General features: G+C 44.2%; 1 protein-coding gene across 1 annotated transcript in view; it reads right to left on the bottom strand.

Annotated features, from left to right (window-relative positions):
- FAT4 (FAT atypical cadherin 4) overlaps positions 1-16,244 on the bottom strand; it is a gene marked incomplete at its 5' end in the record, with an annotated part of 156,664 nt that extends 140,420 nt beyond the window's left edge. The window contains one exon of the mRNA XM_080672212.1: positions 11,070-16,244. Within this exon, the coding sequence (XP_080528338.1) occupies positions 11,070-16,244 (5,175 nt within the window). The remainder of the gene's footprint in view (positions 1-11,069) is intronic.
- Positions 16,245-17,121: the final 877 nt, after the last annotated feature.

Genomic DNA, 17,121 nt, shown 5'->3' with positions numbered 1-17,121 from the left:
AAACATATATTTCAGAGGAAAGATGGACCATAAACAAAATAAAGGAGTAACACATGTGTTACGTTGGGTGATGATAGAGAGTAAGGAGAAACAAAAAGAAAGAGAAAAAGGAAGATTGAGGGAGGGACTTTGCAAGGTGACTTTGAGAAAAGGTGAGGGAAGCAAGAAGGGACCAGTCCAGGCCAAGAGCACAGCCAGCATGGAGACCTGAAGCAGGAGCCCTCCCTGTGTTTTGATCAGGTAAGGGACAGCCAGGAGAAAAGAAAAGTAACCGACAAGAGAGGTCACAGTGGGCCTTACAGATCAATGTAAAGATCTGGCTTTTACCATGAGAGAAATGGAAAGCCATGGGCAAATGAGTGAAATAATCTGACCCTAGCTGCTGCACTAGACTGAAGGGGTCAGGACAGAAGCAGGGAAGTCACTTCACTCATTCATTCATGCATGCAATCGATCATCCAACAAAAATTTATTCTCTGCCTACTATGTTCCAAGTAATCTTCTAGGCTCTTGAGGTACATCAGTGAACAAGGCAGTTAAATCTACCTGCCCTGGTAAATTTCATTCTAGTGGGAGCAAGACAGAAAACATAATCAGAATTATAGATCGGTAAATTATATTATACACACTGATACATATCTAATGTGTATCTATTATTTTTAGTGATGTGATTGGTTGAGCTCCTCAGCAGAATAGTGTAAATAAGAAAGAGAAGAATTTCAAGAACTGATTTCCTGGGCGTTCCAACATTTAGCATTTTGGGAGATGAGAACCTGAAGAAGACTGGTAAACATTACCCTGGAGGAATATGAAAAACTAAAACAGGGAAATGGAGATTGGGCAGGATGAGGGCGTGGGTACAGTATTAAGTTAGTAAAGGAAGAGTGATTCTCACTTAGAATATGAAATATAAACAAACACTTGAAGCACAAAAGCAAATTATCCCAATAGAAATCTGAAGGAAAGAGTGTTTTACGCTAGGGAAAAGCCAGGAACAAGAGCTCTGAGGCAGATGTGTGCCTAGAAAGTTCTGAAAAAAGCAAGAGGCCAGTGTGGGTAAAAGAGATAAACATAAAAGGAGAACAGTAGGAAACGATGTTAGAATCAATATGAAGATGTCTTCAATAATCTGAGGGAAGGATGATGGTGTCTTAGACCAAGGTAGTAACAGTGGAAGTAATGAGAAATTGTCATTTTCTGGATATATTTTAAATATTGAGCCAAGATTCACTGACAGATTGTACAAAGGTGTGAAAGTGAGGAGTCAAAAAGGACTGCATGCCGAAACCGGTTTGGCTCAGTGGATAGAGCGTCGGCCTGAGGACTGAAGGGTCCCAGGTTCGATTCTCGTCAGGGGCATGTGCCTTGGCTGCAGGCACGTCCCCAGTGGGAGGTGTACAGGAGGCAGCTGATTCATGTTTCTCTCTCATCGAAGTTTCTAGCTCTCTATCCCTCTCCCTTCCTCTCTGTAAAAACTCAATAAAATATATTTTTAAAAAAAAGGACTGCAAGTTTTTTGGCCTGTGTAATTTGGAGACTGGGATTGCCATCGAGTGAGAAGGAGATGACTGAGGTGGGGTAGGTTTTTATTGGGAAAGATATCAGAAGCTCAGATTTTGGAATGTTAATGCAAAACATCTAAGAAGAAGATAATTAAACATAATGAGTAAGTAGTTAGTTATAAGAATATGGAATACAAGAGAGGCATATGGGCCAGAGACAAAACTTTAGTCATCAGTATATATACATGTTTTTTAAAAACATGAGATTGATTGAGATCCTCAAGGAAATAAGTATAGGTTAAAAAAGAATTTCAAGAACTGATTCCAGGAATCGTCCAACATTTAGAATTTGAGAAGATGTAGAGAATCTGATAAAGAGGATGGAGAAGAAATTGGTCCAAGAAATAAGATAAAAATCCTGAGTATAATGACGTACAAGCATTACAGAGTATGATGACTCAGAAGTGTGTGTCCAATGGGTACTAAGAACTGACCCTGGATATACAAACTTGGCTGTCAGGGTGGTCTTGACAAGAGCAATTTCATTGGAGCTACAGAAACCAAGCCTGGTGGGGGTGGAGTTAAGAGATAATGAGAAGAAAGAAGGCAGGAATAGGCAACTCTTTCAAGAAATTTTGCTGAAAAGGGAATAAAATAAATGAGGCAGTGATTAGAAGACTGGAAATATATTTCTACTTCAAGTTTAAGAAATTAAAATGAAGAACTGACTGATTATAGATCTACTTGTTCAAGCCTAACCTAACCAAAGGCTGATAGGGACCTAAAGTAATCCTACCACTGGGTCATTATCTAAATTTTACTTGACACTATATTACTTTAGTCATCCTTATGAAGAAACATAGAAATACAAAATCAACATTTTACACAGTAAAGACTGTATGCCTGTGAGAGTACAGAAAATATCAACCATCCTTATAACATGTGGTGTTACTCAGTGCTGTGTTGGGGTCAAATGTACATAGTCTGGAGACAAACTACTGGGTTCATATCCTGCGTCCTCCCTAAACCAGCTCCACAAACTTAACCTCCATTAGTCTCAATATTCCCATTTGTCAAAGGATGTGAGGTCATATGTCGTCCAGGATGGCAAGTCAATGCCAGGTGCTTACCAGTGTCTGACATAATGTAAGTACTTTAAATATGTCAGAATCCATAAATGATAAAAACATTTCAGAAAAATGTCAAATAATCTGAAATAAATGATTAGTAACAATTAGATTGGCTCCCAACTGCCAGTCATCAAATGTGGCTTGTAAATGTCTTTCAACATTTTTTCCATACCTATAGAGTTACTTTTTGCTCCCTGATTGTTTCTTAAATGCATGTCTGGAAACTAAAGAAGCTGTATCCCTCGAGAATAATCTTGATTAACACATATACACTGTCTGCCAATTAGGTTATGTTTCATATTCATAACTTTATCAACTTATTTTTTCTCAAAATATTAACACCAGGGATAATCCAGCAGTCTTTGTATAATGGCTGAAGAGATGTTAATATATGATATTATATATTAATAGTATATATTAACATAATATATTACATGTATTTTATAAAGGATATTTGTCTAATAGGATTTTTTTTCACTTGTCTGAATTCCTCATACTCTCTGATCCTTAGTTGATGTACAGCTGCGATTGGTCTCTGTTGTCACAGATTACTTGAAGCCTGAAACTACTAGAAAATATTGAACATATTCTGTATTTAGGACACTTTAAGGAACTTTTTAATTCATCTTGGCCCATATAATTTGCCAATTATTCTTTTCTTATTTCCACTCACAAGCTCTAATTCAGAACACTTTCAGGAGTATCATAAAGAGCTGAGCCCTAGATTTATTAATTCTTGGAACAGAGGATTCACCTCAGGGCCTGTGGAATTCTTTATAGTCGCTAACTCAACAGTCCTCGCTACTGATGAGGTTCGTGGGCAGTTTTTCACTGTAATGATGACAAAGTGCAAGATGCAGACAATGAGATAAAAAATCTATTCCACAAAATGCTAAGTACATAAATATTTTTCAAAACTAGTTGCCTCAACATTTAATGGAATAATATAGGATTAAAATGATTAGGGCTTTAACAAAGGCAAAAAACAAACCAATAACTTCATCGGAAGATAAATTATGTCTATGGAATCTATGACCAAACTGAGACCAAATCCAACATCCTGAGCCATTTACAAAGTATGCAGCATGAGCTTAATTGGCCATCAATATTCCTGTTTGCAGTATCCACTTGTACATGTCTTGAAAACTTATAGAACCCTTTGAGTCTTTTTAAGTATTTTGTTTAATAAATTTAAAAACATACCAATAGGAAGAAAATATCAGAAATAATCACAGGTTATTTTTTAAAAATTCTATTCTGGACATCAGGAGAGGAAGCAATAAGATGTTTTCTCCTTTTAATATACTCTCCACACTCCATCCACTCCAACTTCATTATTATTTCTTAAAAGAGTAAGGTTTATCATCTGAAAATCCAAAATTGCATTCTTCCCCTTCATAAATTACAGCTTGCAAATTGCACAGCATCGTGGAGCAGGAGAGGCCCTAGGCAAACCTGTGCTCTCATCTATCTTGGCTCCCCGCCTCGTGGTCTCACCCTCTTCCTTGCTCCAGAACCAAACCCAGAGCTTCTCTGCCATGGGGATGGGCACTGCCACCACTAACTGACCCATAAGCGTGCACAGCATCTGCCAATGGCCTTGACTGAGGCAAGCAACACTCATGTGTCCCTTAGCTCAGACAATACATAATACTACTTGTCAAAGACTTTTCAACAGCCAACAAAGGTGTGCAAACAAGACTGGTAAAAGCATACATATATGCTCATTTCAACATACTGAAGAGTCCTGCTTGTAATAAAACCACAGATGGCCCTGGGTTTTTTGAGTTGTAGCTGTGAGTACAAATAATGGACTTATATAAACCTGAGCATTGTTTTCCTTTCTGTCTATCCAAACTTAAGCAAATAATTTTTTAATTTCATTAAATTTATTAGAGTGACATCTATATATATAAAAAGCCAGAGACCAGAACACCGTAATGACCGGAACAACTGGTCGCTATGACGCCCACTGCGGCAGCAAACCGGCCCGATGGGGGGTGGGGCAGGCCTGCCAACCTCCCGTGGCCCTTCCCCCGGGGTGGCCATGCCCCCAATGGGCCCCCACCACCCCAATCGGCCCCCAGCCCCTCCCCCCAGCTGATCCCACCACCGATTGCCTCTCCTACGCCAATAGGGGGTGGGGCCAGCTGGCCAACCTCCTGTAGCCCCTCCCCCTGGCCAGCCCCACCCCAGATCAGCCCTCCCACTCTGATTAGTGGAGGGGCTAGCTGGCCAACTCCTCCTGGCTGGGCCTGCTCCCGATTGGCCCCCCACCCCATCACCCCACAGCCCCTCCCCCCAACCAGCTCCATCCCCAATTGGCCCCCCCACTCCCATCAGGGGCAAGGCCAGAGGCTACTGCCTGCAGCCCCTCCCCCTGATTGACCCACACACACACCAGTCAGGGGCAGGGCTGGCTGGCCAACCTCCCACGGTCCCTTTCCCCAGCCGCTGACCCGCAATCGGCCCCCCACTCCATTCGGGGGTGGGGCTGGCTGGCCCACCACCCACAGTCTCTCCCTATGGCTGGCACCACTCCCAATCAGCCCCCCCACCCCAATCTGGGGTGGGGCCCACCAGCCAATCGCCCATGGCCCCTCCCCCCCCAGCTGGCCCAGCCCTGATTGGGCTCTGATAGGGGCCAGGCCAGACAGCCAACCAGCCAACCTCCCGCCGTCTCCTCCTCCCAACAGGCCTGGACCCCACCCATGCAGGAATTTGTACACTGGGCCTCTAGCTGGTTAATAAAATTATATAGGTATCAAGTGTAGATTTCTATGATACATCATCTGTATATTGCATTGTGTGTCCACCACCCAAAGTCAGATCTTCTTCTGTCACTATATATTTGACCCTCTGTACCTTTTAACTTTTCTGAGACTGTTTCCACAGCTATGAAGTGGGAATAATTATTACTAGTGTTGTCATGAGGGTCAAATGATAAAACCCCTAAAAAAAACACTTAGCAATACTCCATACATTTTATTATTATTGTTGTTGTTGTTGTTATCATATTAGTATATATTCAGTTCTGTTGCTTATATTTTGCCTGTGATAGATGATACACAAGTGATTCTAAACCCTCTGGGAGAAAATCATTTCCAAACTTGGTAGTTAGCACTGATCTCACAAAAGTCTCCATCACTTCTCTTAGAGATCTTGATGTTTTCATTGTGAAAATAAGTTATTATCCTCTTGTTAAAACTCATTTCTGATATTTAATGGATTCTATTCCGCCCACACTAGAATATTTCTAGTGTGGTTTTTGTTTACTTGTTTTTTACTGAATTGCAATGCACTGTATAACATGGGCTCCATCCTAGAGTGCCATTAGAGAGAACTGGGAAATCGACACTGTCCTCATCATAATGAAAAACATTGTTTGTCTTGTTCACTGTGTTGACATTTACACTAGAGGTGCAAATGCCGTGGTGGGTAAGACTGTTGCCTCAGCACAAATCAAAACAGTAGCTCCCAAGTACCCAGCAATAATTGTATTCCTTCACTGCTAGGCACTCACAGTTAAAATAACGTGCCAGCCGAAACCGGTTTGGCTCAGTGGATAGAGCGTCGGCCTGTGGACTGAAGGGTCCCAGGTTCGATTCCGGTCAAGGGCATGTACCTTGGTTGCGGGCGGTCAAGGGCATGTACCTTGGTTGCGGGCACATCCCCAGTGGGAGGTGTGCAGGAGGCAGCTGATCGATGTTTCTCTCTCATCGATGTTTCTAGCTCTCTATCCCTCTCCTTTCCTCTCTGTAAAAAAATCAATAAAATATGTTAAAATAACGTGCCAGTTCCACTTAAACACTGGAGAAAACTCCTTGGAAAAAAATAGTAAAATTATGAATTTTATTAACGCTGGACCCTTAAATCTCTAGGTGTTTTCACTATTCTTGTGGCAAACACTGAAATGTGCACCAAGAACCAGTGATTTGTCCCTAAGCACTGCCCCTGTCTCAAAGCAAAGCACGTGGGAAGTGGTTTGAGTTGCAAGCTGAACTACCTGCTTTATTTATGGAATGTGATTTTTACTTGAAAGGACGGCAGACAGAGAAACTATGTTTTTTTAGACTTAGTATCTGGCCAACAGTTTTTTTTGCTGGGTTTGTTTAAAAATGAACAAAGGGAACCTGGCACTTCAAGGAAAGCAACTAACAATATATGTTACTAATGATAAAACTTGAGCGGTCAAGTGAAAATTCAAATTTTGGAAAACTTCTAACCATCACTATGAGGTTGAGAGCCAATACACTTAAAGACATTTATTTTAATACTAGAAGCCTGGTGCATGACATTATTGCACTTGGGGGTCGGCGGTGGGGAGGGTGGTCCCCTCAGCCTGGCCTGCCCCCTCTCACACTCTCACAGTCCGGGACCAGTGGGGAATGTTCGCCTGCCGGCTTAGGTCCCGGCAGGAGGACATCGCCTGAGGGGTCCTTAGCACTGCCTTGGAGGAGCGGGAGGCTCTCACCACCACCACTGTGCTCACCAGCCGTGAGCCCAGCTTCTGGCTGAGTGGCGCTCCCCCTGTGGGAGCTCACTGACCACCAGGGGGCAGCTCCTGTGTTGAGCATCTGACCCCTGGTGGTCAGTGTGCAACATAGTGACCAGTCATTCTGCCATTCAGTCAATTTGCATATTGGCCTTTTATTATATAGGATTCTTATCACTTATACCAATATTTTCCAATAACCAATGCCTGATATTTCCAAGTCATGCATAGGTAAATATCCATTCAGAATACAAGTAGATCAACATATTTTTTTTGTAACAAAATATGAATAGTTCACTGACAGGGTTTCAGACTCCACATTGCAAGTAAGTTTTTAAAAAATGCCACTTGTGGAGTTCTGGTGTGTATCAAAAGAAAGTTGACAGTTATCTAAAAAGGATATCAAAGTATCTCTCCCTTATCCAACTGCATATCTCTGAGTGCGGATGGATTCTTTTCACATACTTCAACCAAAACAATATTTTTTGCAATAGGCTAAAGGAGATTTGAGAATCTAGCTGTCTTCTCCTAAGCCAGATATTAAAAAGATCTATGAAAATGTAAAATAATGTCTCTTTTTTTCATAATTTTTCATTTTGGCAAAATAAAGTTTTATTTCCTACAATAAAATTAAAATGTTATAGGTTTAATGTGATTTTTACATGAATTAATATTTTAACTTTTTCTCAATTTTAATGTTCAAAATGGTAACTATCAATAAATAAGACACACCTAAGCAAATGCTCTTTGGGATCCTTGAGGTCCTAAGACCAACAAATTTGAGAACTGGGACCTGGACACAGACAATATTTCCTTCCATTTAAACCCTAAGTTCCATGTGAGATCACCCACTTAAGTTCCTCTTTTCCTTTTTTTTGAGTTTTCTGACAATTCTCAATTCATCTGTAGAACAGAGATAATTGATATGCCCTGGTCCTTAGTTCAATTAATGACCAAGATCAAATTTACTGACTTCCTCCATTCCCCTAGCTAGCTTATCTCAGTTAATTTATTTCTGAGGCACAAGAACACACGTTCTGGATTCAGTTTTTCTACCATCTCATTTAGCAAACATGTGCAGAGCAGCTACTATACATCAGGCAACAGACTAGGCTCTGAGATCAAAAAGGTCAATGAAACTAAGCTTCTGACCCTGAGGAGCTCCAACACAGCCCCTCAGCTTCATGTTCCCTTGCAACACATATTAAAAGAGAAATGCTTATTGAAGTACTACACATCTCCATTGTTTGTTGAACCTAGGAAAATAATTCAAAATTTATATGAGCTATTTTAACCTCATCTAGACTCTTCTGGGAATGTAAAGGCACCAAATAAAAGGATAATAAACCTTATGTCTGCAACCCAAAGTCATCCTTCAGAGACACTCTTATTCAGGTCAAAATGTTAGGTCTGCGAATAGGGTAAATGAAGGCACACAACTGGAGAGATCTTTGGAATGAGCAGAATCAGAGTCACAGTCCCCAGCCCTGCTCCACACACATCAGAGCTGGACAAAGAATGCAGATGAAATCATTTCTCTTTTACCCACTGACCCTCTGCTTGCCCATGGAATGTGGTCAACCATGACTCTAGCCAGAAACCTGAGTAAGCAACCCAGATGCCTATCAGTGTACATGAGTAAATGTTTTAAAATACATTGGAATGAAATTTGCACTTGGAAACAAACAACTGAAAAATCACCTCTGACAACCAGAAGTAATTTATAACTTCTCTTCGCAGAATCATGGTAAATTAATTGTTTCAGCAGAAGGAAAAAGTATTTTATTGCATATACTTAAAAGATATAACCAATAATAATATGAAATTCTAGCTCCCAACTACTGCTTTCAATATTCTTTGGGGAAGCACATTTGCTTTTAATTTTAGGAGTGGTTGGACCTTGGGAACTCAAACTTGGTTTACAATTTCAGCACTTTCGTTCACAGAAGACACCCTGACAAACAATTTTTCTTCTTATAAAACAATCAGCATAAGGACTTCACCTAGATTTTTAAATAAATAGGCTATAGTAAATATGAATAACTTTTCATATGGGTGTTACTGAGGTTTAAAAAAAGCAACAAACATATTATTCCCTATTACTAACAAAATGATTTCTAATTACTTTTTAATCTGCAGGCCTATTACAGAGACAGCACTACTTGATAAATTTAATCTAAAACAATCTTTATATATCCAATGAGTAAATAATAAGACAAACCTTCTAATGATAACAATGGACATTTATTCTCATTCTCCATATTCTCTAAAAAATGTAATACACTGAACCAACCAACAACAACCAATAATATAATTTGTCTTATAGTTTAACAAGTTCATCTAAAGTCTATCTTTAATAACTATTTCAGTCTTCAAACTAATGCAATCTCTTCATCTAAGTAGTGATTCCAGAGAAGGGAGGAAGAGACAGGGAGAGAGTTTAGGGGAGGAATATACCAAGTCAAAATAAAATTACATAAATCAAGGCCCAAGTCAAATCAAATAGCTCAACATATAAGACCTATGTTAAGATCTTTAAAAAGCTAATTAGGTAAAAGAGGGCATTTGGGTTAGAAGTCCCTTCAGGGCTATGTGTAAAAGAAAAAACTGAATTCCACTTAGGATTATATCTCTGAGAATTATATCTCTATTAAGAATTATATCTCTAATTATATCTCTAATATCCTCTAGGCCATGAATTTGCTGCTCCATCCATTGAACAGACATAGCTACCTATTATGAAAAAAAAAAATCACATAGGATTCAAAAAGACAATAATAATAAATGAGTATTTTAAATGAAGAAAGCCCCTCACCTCCCCTAAATAGAAAAGAAAGCAAGAAAACAAATACATGAACCTCAATCTCACAAGCATGTTATGTCTGGTTTACAGCCAAATATAACAAACCACATTTGATATTTTGTGTTTTTGGCTGAGTGGCACCAGAATGACTTTGAGGGGAGTAAGGAAGGACAGAAAGAACTTAGAAAATGGCAAACAAGAGCTTTCCAGAGCACAGCTATATCATTCCTGGTAGATATCAAGACAACATTGGCAGTAGTTCAATTTAAAAAACAAATCAATGATACACGGAGGTAGTATCCTAAAATACAACCCAGGGAAGGCCAAGCTTGGAATTCTCTTGGCTTATACTGTGAAACTAACTTCTCACCCATCAGCAGACAGAACAATGTGTACCTATACCAGGGTATTGAACAACACTGTGTTGTCTCAAGAAACAGCCTCTAATCTCTGATCATTCACAGCACATTACATGTTTAGGCTAAGAAGGTAAAGAAAGGATTACCCTAAGTCAAAAGACAGTGCCTAAAATGTGAAGGCAGATGAAATCAGGAATCTCCTTGAACTTGGCTCGGCACGTTGAAATTAGTCACTGTCTATAAAGAAACTGCTAAGGCTGCTGAGGATGTGAAAGTTAATACTGTCCTCCATGGCCACACCCCCTAGACAGCTAGGCTGTAATGCTGATTTCTACCAAAGTTTTTAATTTTGGAACAGAAAATTCTTAAGTCTGAAATCACCCATTCTCTAGTAGTCTTCCTTACTGAGAGGTGTTTAGTTTAGTGCTGAGATTCAGCTTATGTGATTGGATGTGGGATGGTTGTTTGTTTGTTTGTTTGTTTGTTGGGGGGCACTTCAGAAATGGCTAAAGATTTCTCCCTAGCCTATACATAGACATATGACTTCTATGAGGTGAACTATAAAGTAAAAACTGTTCATTGTTTAGTTTTGACCAGGATTAAAGCTAGATTTTATGTAACTCTTGTTAATCTTTGTGCCAGAACATTTTTATATACTCCTGTCAGTAAAATCAATTATCAACAATACAGGTAAATAATTATGGAAAGTAATATAAAGAAGAGTGATCTTTCTTAAAAGCATAGCAACAAATAAGTCATAAAGGATGACAAAATCATTACCTCTGCTCTCTGTGTTCTGGGAAAAGCAGTTGATTTTTCTATGGCATAAACCTCCACCAGGTAAAGGCAAGCTCCTTGCTCCCGGTCCAGAATGGCTGCTGTCTGAATCATGCCAGTTTGTCGTCCAATAGTAAAGAGACGCCCAACAGTTTTTTCTTCACAACGAACTGAAACAATATAATACTCCACTGGGGCTTCCGATCCTCTAGGGCTAGCTGCTTCTATTGATATTACATTGGTACCAATGGGTTCCCCTTCCTTCAAAATAGTTATATATTTGGGTTGAGTAAAAACAGGTCCATCGAGGCCCTGAAGAATGACGGTCAATTCAGTGGTGGATTTCCTCCTTTCCGGGCCAAGGTCTGTTGCTGAAACGATGAGATTATAGATCAGCTGTGAAGGCACCAGCGCTGAGGCCACTCTCAAGTCTCCACTAAAACGGTCCACAACGAAGGTGTCTGTGTCCCCGTTGATGATCTCGTACTCCACCTCTCCATTGGCACCTTCATCTGGGTCAGCAGCCATGACTGTTGTCAGCACAGAACCAATCACAGCCGAAGGGTCTGCAGCAAGGGCGTTTTGTGATATGAACACTGGAACGTTGTCATTGAGGTCTGTAACCAAAATGGTCACATTTTTCAAAGCATACCTTCTAGTTTCTATAGGCACAGCTTGATCGTTGGCTTTTACGGTTAACTCAAAGAGATTAGCAAATTCCCGATCTATTTCAGCATTGGTATATATAGTGCCTTTGACCTCATCTATGCCAAAGTGGTTGCCCCTTGGCATCTGTTGGATGATCGTGTAGGCTAGCTGCCCATTAATGTCTGCATCAGGGTCATGGGCAGTCACTGAAATGACAGACGTACCAATGGGAATGTTCTCAACAATAGACTTGAAAATATCCCCAGGAGGAAAGCTAGGAGGGTTGTCATTGAAATCCCTCACATGGATAACCACTGACATTGTAGATGAACGAGGAGGCCTTCCTTGGTCTTTTGCTGTTATATTTAATTTGTACAAAGACTGTGTTTCAAAGTCCAATTTCTTGGCAAGAAAAATACTCCCAGTGTTTGGGCTAATGCTAAAAGTTCCGTGGTTGTTAGTCCCAGTGATGCTGTAGTGCAAATCAGCATTGTCACCGGAATCTGAATCCGTGGCAGTAACAGAGGACACGAGTTCACCAATTCTCATGTTTTCCAAAACATCAACAAAGAGTGTTGATTTAGGGAAAGAAGGGGTATTGTCATTTTCATCCAAAATATCAATATTTAAGGTACAGGTTGAATTGAGGGAGACTGCCCCCGAATCCACTGCTTGAATTACAAGGGAATAGGCAGGTGTTGCTTCATAGTCTAATTTGCCAATTAGTGTCACCTGGCCAGAGGTACTTTCTATAGCAAACTGTCTTTCTTCATTTCCTTTTATTATAGAATAATGAATAAGTCCATTATTACCTTCATCAACATCTGAGGCAGATACTCTTAAAACCTGTGTCAGGTTGGCTGCAGACTCTGATATTGTAGCTTGATAAAAGTCTTTTACAAATTTGGGAGCATTATCATTTATATCATTCATGTAAACATGGACAGTGGCCTGATCCTTGAGAGGCTGTGGGAGCCCCTGGTCTGTTGCAATGACTGTAAAGCTAAACACTGCAGTCCCCCTGCGTCTCATAAGAGACTCCCTGTCAAACTGATGAGTATTTGTAATTTCCCCACTAAGAGCATGCAACTCAAAATCTGGCTGCACCATTTCAAATGAATACCTTACTTCTCCATTTGGCCCAAAGTCTTTATCTACAGCACTTACTTTGCCCACAAATGACCCAGCTTTCTGCTCCTCTTCAAAATAAAATGAGTAATTGGTACTGTTAAAAAGAGGTCTGTTATCATTTACATCTTCTAAAATTACAGTAACATTCACAGTAGCACTAAGGGGTTCCACAGCTCTGTCAGAAGCAACAACCAGTAAAACATATCTGTCTTGAAGTTCACGGTCCAGTTCACTTTTTATATACAATTGACCATCTGGGAATATGCCAAAAGCATCCCCTATATTTCCTTCAGCAATGCTGTATGCAATTTCACCATTTGCTCCTGAATCCTTATCAAAAGCTTGCACTTTAAAGAATCGAGAATTCACAGGTTCTGACTCAGAAAGGGTGACTTCGTAAGAGAGCTGGTCAAATACTGGCGGGTTGTCATTTACATCATGGACATAAACCGTTAAGATGATACTAGAGGAGAGCTGTGGAACACCCATATCAGATGCCAAGATCTCTAACTGGTAGGAACCAGCATGGACATCCAGGGGCCCTAGCAGACTAACATGACCATCCTTTTCATTGATAGTAAAGAGATTCCTGGGGTTCTGCTTCAGGCTATAGAGTACCATGCCATTAACACCTTCATCAGGGTCCACAGCTTTGGCTTGGAAAATGCTGTGACCAGCCTGCCAATTCTCCACCACATTCACACTCTCTACTGCCTGCAGGAAATGGGGAGAGTTGTCATTCAAATCCTTAACTGTTATGTTAACCATAGTGTCTCCAGTCACTGTGCCCCCGCTGGCCACTACTTTCAGCTGATAAAAGGACTGTTCTTCTCTGTCAATCACACTCCCTGTGGTAAGCTGCCCAGTGACCTGGTTGATAGCAAACATACCTTTCTGATCCCCAGTAGTAATGAGATAACTGATGTTGGAATTGAGATCCATGGTGGAAGCAGACACACTACCCACATGATATCCCAGAGCCACATTCTCAAAGACCACGAAGCTGTAGGCAGCCTGACTGAATACAGGTGGGTTGTCTTGAGTGTCCAATACAGTGATGGTTACTACTGCCTGGTTGGGAGACTGTAAATTGCCACCATCTGTAGCCACTACTTGTAGTTGGTAAGCTGTTTTTTCTTCTCTGTCTAGGGCCATTCTTGTAGAAATAACCCCACTCTGAGCATTGACCTGAAACCGAGACCTGTCCCCAGCTGATATGCTATATTTGATAGTTCCGTTGAGACCCAAGTCAGGGTCAGTGGCAGACACTGTGGTGATGTAGCTACCTCCGGGCTCATTCTCCTGAATATGAGCAAAGTACTGGACTGGGTAGAACACGGGACTGTTGTCATTCATATCCAGGAGACTCACATTTATGCGAGCCACTGAGGACTGGGGAGGGGAGCCCAGATCTGTGGCCAAAACCAACAGGGAGTAGAAAGATTGCTCCTCTCTGTCCAAGGAGGAGATAGTACTCAACCTCCCAGACACAGGATCCAGACGGAAAGACCTCTGGTCAGTCTCAGCCTCTTGTAAGGAGAAACGCACAGTCCCATTGTCACCCAGGTCCCCATCAGTTGCCCGGAGCACCAGCAGTTCTGTCCCTGTTGGGGCGTTCTCAACCACAGACACATCATACCCTTCTGGCTGGCTAAATACAGGCTTTTCATCATTCACATCCAGGAGAGTTACTACAAGCTGGGCGTAGGAGACCTTGGGGTGAACGCCCTGGTCCCGAGCACTAATATTCAGTACAATCTGGGAAGCAACTTCACGGTCCAAGCCCCCAGCAGCCCCGGTGGTCACCAGGCCGCTATGTTCACTGATATGGAACCAACCTAGTCCATTGCCAGAGACAATGCTGTAACGCAAATTAGCATTGAGACCAGAGTCGCCATCCGTGGCAGACACCCCACTCACATAGCTTCCCGGAGGCGCCTCCTCGCTCAGGTTCACCCTGTACACTTGCTGTGCAAAGACCGGAGGGTGGTCATTGATGTCATTGACAAAAATCACCAGGCTGGCCACAGAAGAGCGCGCCTGGACCGCTGCGGCAGGGGGCGCCCCATAGTTATCCGAGACAGACACTGTTAGGTTGTAAGAAGGAATGCGCTCTCGGTCCAGGGCGCTGGCCACTTTGATGAGGCTCAGGTTCGGCACTTTGCTGCTCTGCACCTCAAAGTGGCGCTGCTCATTGCCTGCAAGAATTTGCACCGATATGTTCCCGTTGGCCGCGGGGGAGTCTGCGTCCGTCACGGTGAGCAGAGCCACCACAGTGCCCACCTGAGCGTTCTCGTCCACCGAGGCGTAGCGCGAGGTGGCGGGGAAGTAGCGGAATTTCACCACCGGGTCATTGTCGTTGACGTCCAGGAGCTGAATCAGCGCCTCTGCGCGCCCCGTGAGGGAAGGCACGCCTCGGTCCAGCGCCTGCACCGTCAAGGAGTACTGGCGCCGGGCCTCGAAGTCCAGGGGCTCCCTCACCGTGATAAGCCCCGTTTCAGGGTCAATCTGGAAGGGGGTCCCCTCGTCCTGCAGCCTATAGCGGATGTCCGCGTTGGTGCCCTCGTCCGCGTCCGCCGCCGCCACCTGGAGGACGCTGGAGCCCACGGCCGCGTCCTCAGGCACCCCCGCTTGGTAGTGGGAACTGCCAAACACCGGGGGGTTGTCATTAATGTCCTGCACAGTCACGTTTACCTGAAGGTAGCCCCGCCGCTTGGGCTCGCCCTTGTCCTTCACTTCCACCAGCAGCTGGTACTGCGGGGTGACCTCGCGGTCCAGCCCGCCCTCGGACACCAGGTGCAGGAAGGCGCCCTCGCCGCTCGGGTTCAGGGTGATGTCCAGGCGGAAGCGACCCTCCTCGTTGCCCTGGATGATGCGGTAGGAGTGGTGGTCCACGCCATTGGAGCCGATGTCTGCGTCGGTAGCCGTATCCAAGATGACCTGGCGCCCACTGCTACTGTCCTCCTTAAAAGTGACTATGATGGAGGGGTCCGGGAAGACAGGGGCGTTGTCATTTAGGTCCCACACCAGCACTCGCACCTCGGTGGGGTAGGTGGGCGAGCTGGAAAGGACCACCAAGTTGATCACGTCGCTGGGCAGGCTCTCGCGGTCGATGGTGGCCGTGGTGTACAGGGTCCCGGTGCTGCTGTTTATGGCAAACAGGGCGTGGCTTTCGCTGAGCCGGTAGGTGAAGCCCGGGCGCGTCTGGATGGTGCCCACCAGCGTGCCTGGGGGCTGCTCCTCCAGCACTTGGAACACCTGGCGCTGCTCGGCCCCGCCAACCTGGGTCGGCCCGGGGAGCAGGGACAGCAGCCCAAAGATGCGCAGGAGCTTGAGTATCGAGGGGGTGGGCAGCGGGAGCCAGGAGTGGCCAACAGCCCAGCGTGCGGTCAAGTCCATGATCCCGGCTCCCTGGAATGGCGCGATCAATAGGAGGAACAGATGAGGCAAAAAGAATGCAATGGCCGGGATTAAGTGTCCCGGCAAATGCAACTGCTGGTCCTGAGAGTTCTGTTATTTCAAGGAACCTCCAGCCCAGCAGAAGCAAGTCGCCTCAGCGAAAGGCTCTATCCAGGTAGCCATTTAGACGCGTCGTGCCAGAGAGAAGCGGGGGCGAGAGGCGGCCGAGGATTCCGCGGGGCGCTCCTGGGCGCTGATGAGTTCCAGAAAAGTTTCTCAAACCTCAGTATTCCCCCCTTCACGTTGGTTCTGAATCTGGAGACTCTGAGCGCTTTCCCCGGGTGGCCGAGAGCTGGGAGAGGTGGCCTGTGTTCAAGGTGTATGAGCAACCGTTGCAAACACTCTTCAGAAACTTTGGAACTTGCCCGCGGCCAAGAAACTGAGGAGGGGAGGACCGACGCGGGTGGCGCCGCGGGCAGAGGACGACTGCGTACAGGGAGGGGCGGTAGGGAGCCGGGAGGTGAGCGAATTCCTCCCCTAAAGGCTGGAGACCAGGGGTCTCCGCGAGTCCCCACTCGTCGGGAACAGGCTGGGACGCCTCTCCACGGGGCTGCACGAGTGGCTGCGAGGCCCAGGCGGGGCGGCAGCGCGCGGGCGGCTGGCAAACAGCGCTCCCGGCGCGGGCGCTAGGGCTGCGGTGCCCGTGAGCGCTCCGCCGCATCCTCCTCCTCCTGCAGCCGCGGCCGCCGCCCCTGCTGCCGGCGCAGGCAACGTCCAGCGCTCCTCGGCATGGTTTTATTTTACTTCAGCCGGGGCGCCTGCCGACCCGTTATTTGTACATCCACAGAGAGCGCAGGTCCCCCGTTCTTCTCGGCCT

This window comes from Plecotus auritus (assembly GCF_963455305.1).
Source record: "Plecotus auritus genome assembly, chromosome: 6".
Classification (NCBI taxonomy): Eukaryota; Metazoa; Chordata; class Mammalia; order Chiroptera; family Vespertilionidae; genus Plecotus; species Plecotus auritus.
The sequence above is the reverse complement of the archived record's forward strand: the minus strand, read 5'-3'. Positions and strand labels throughout refer to the sequence as shown.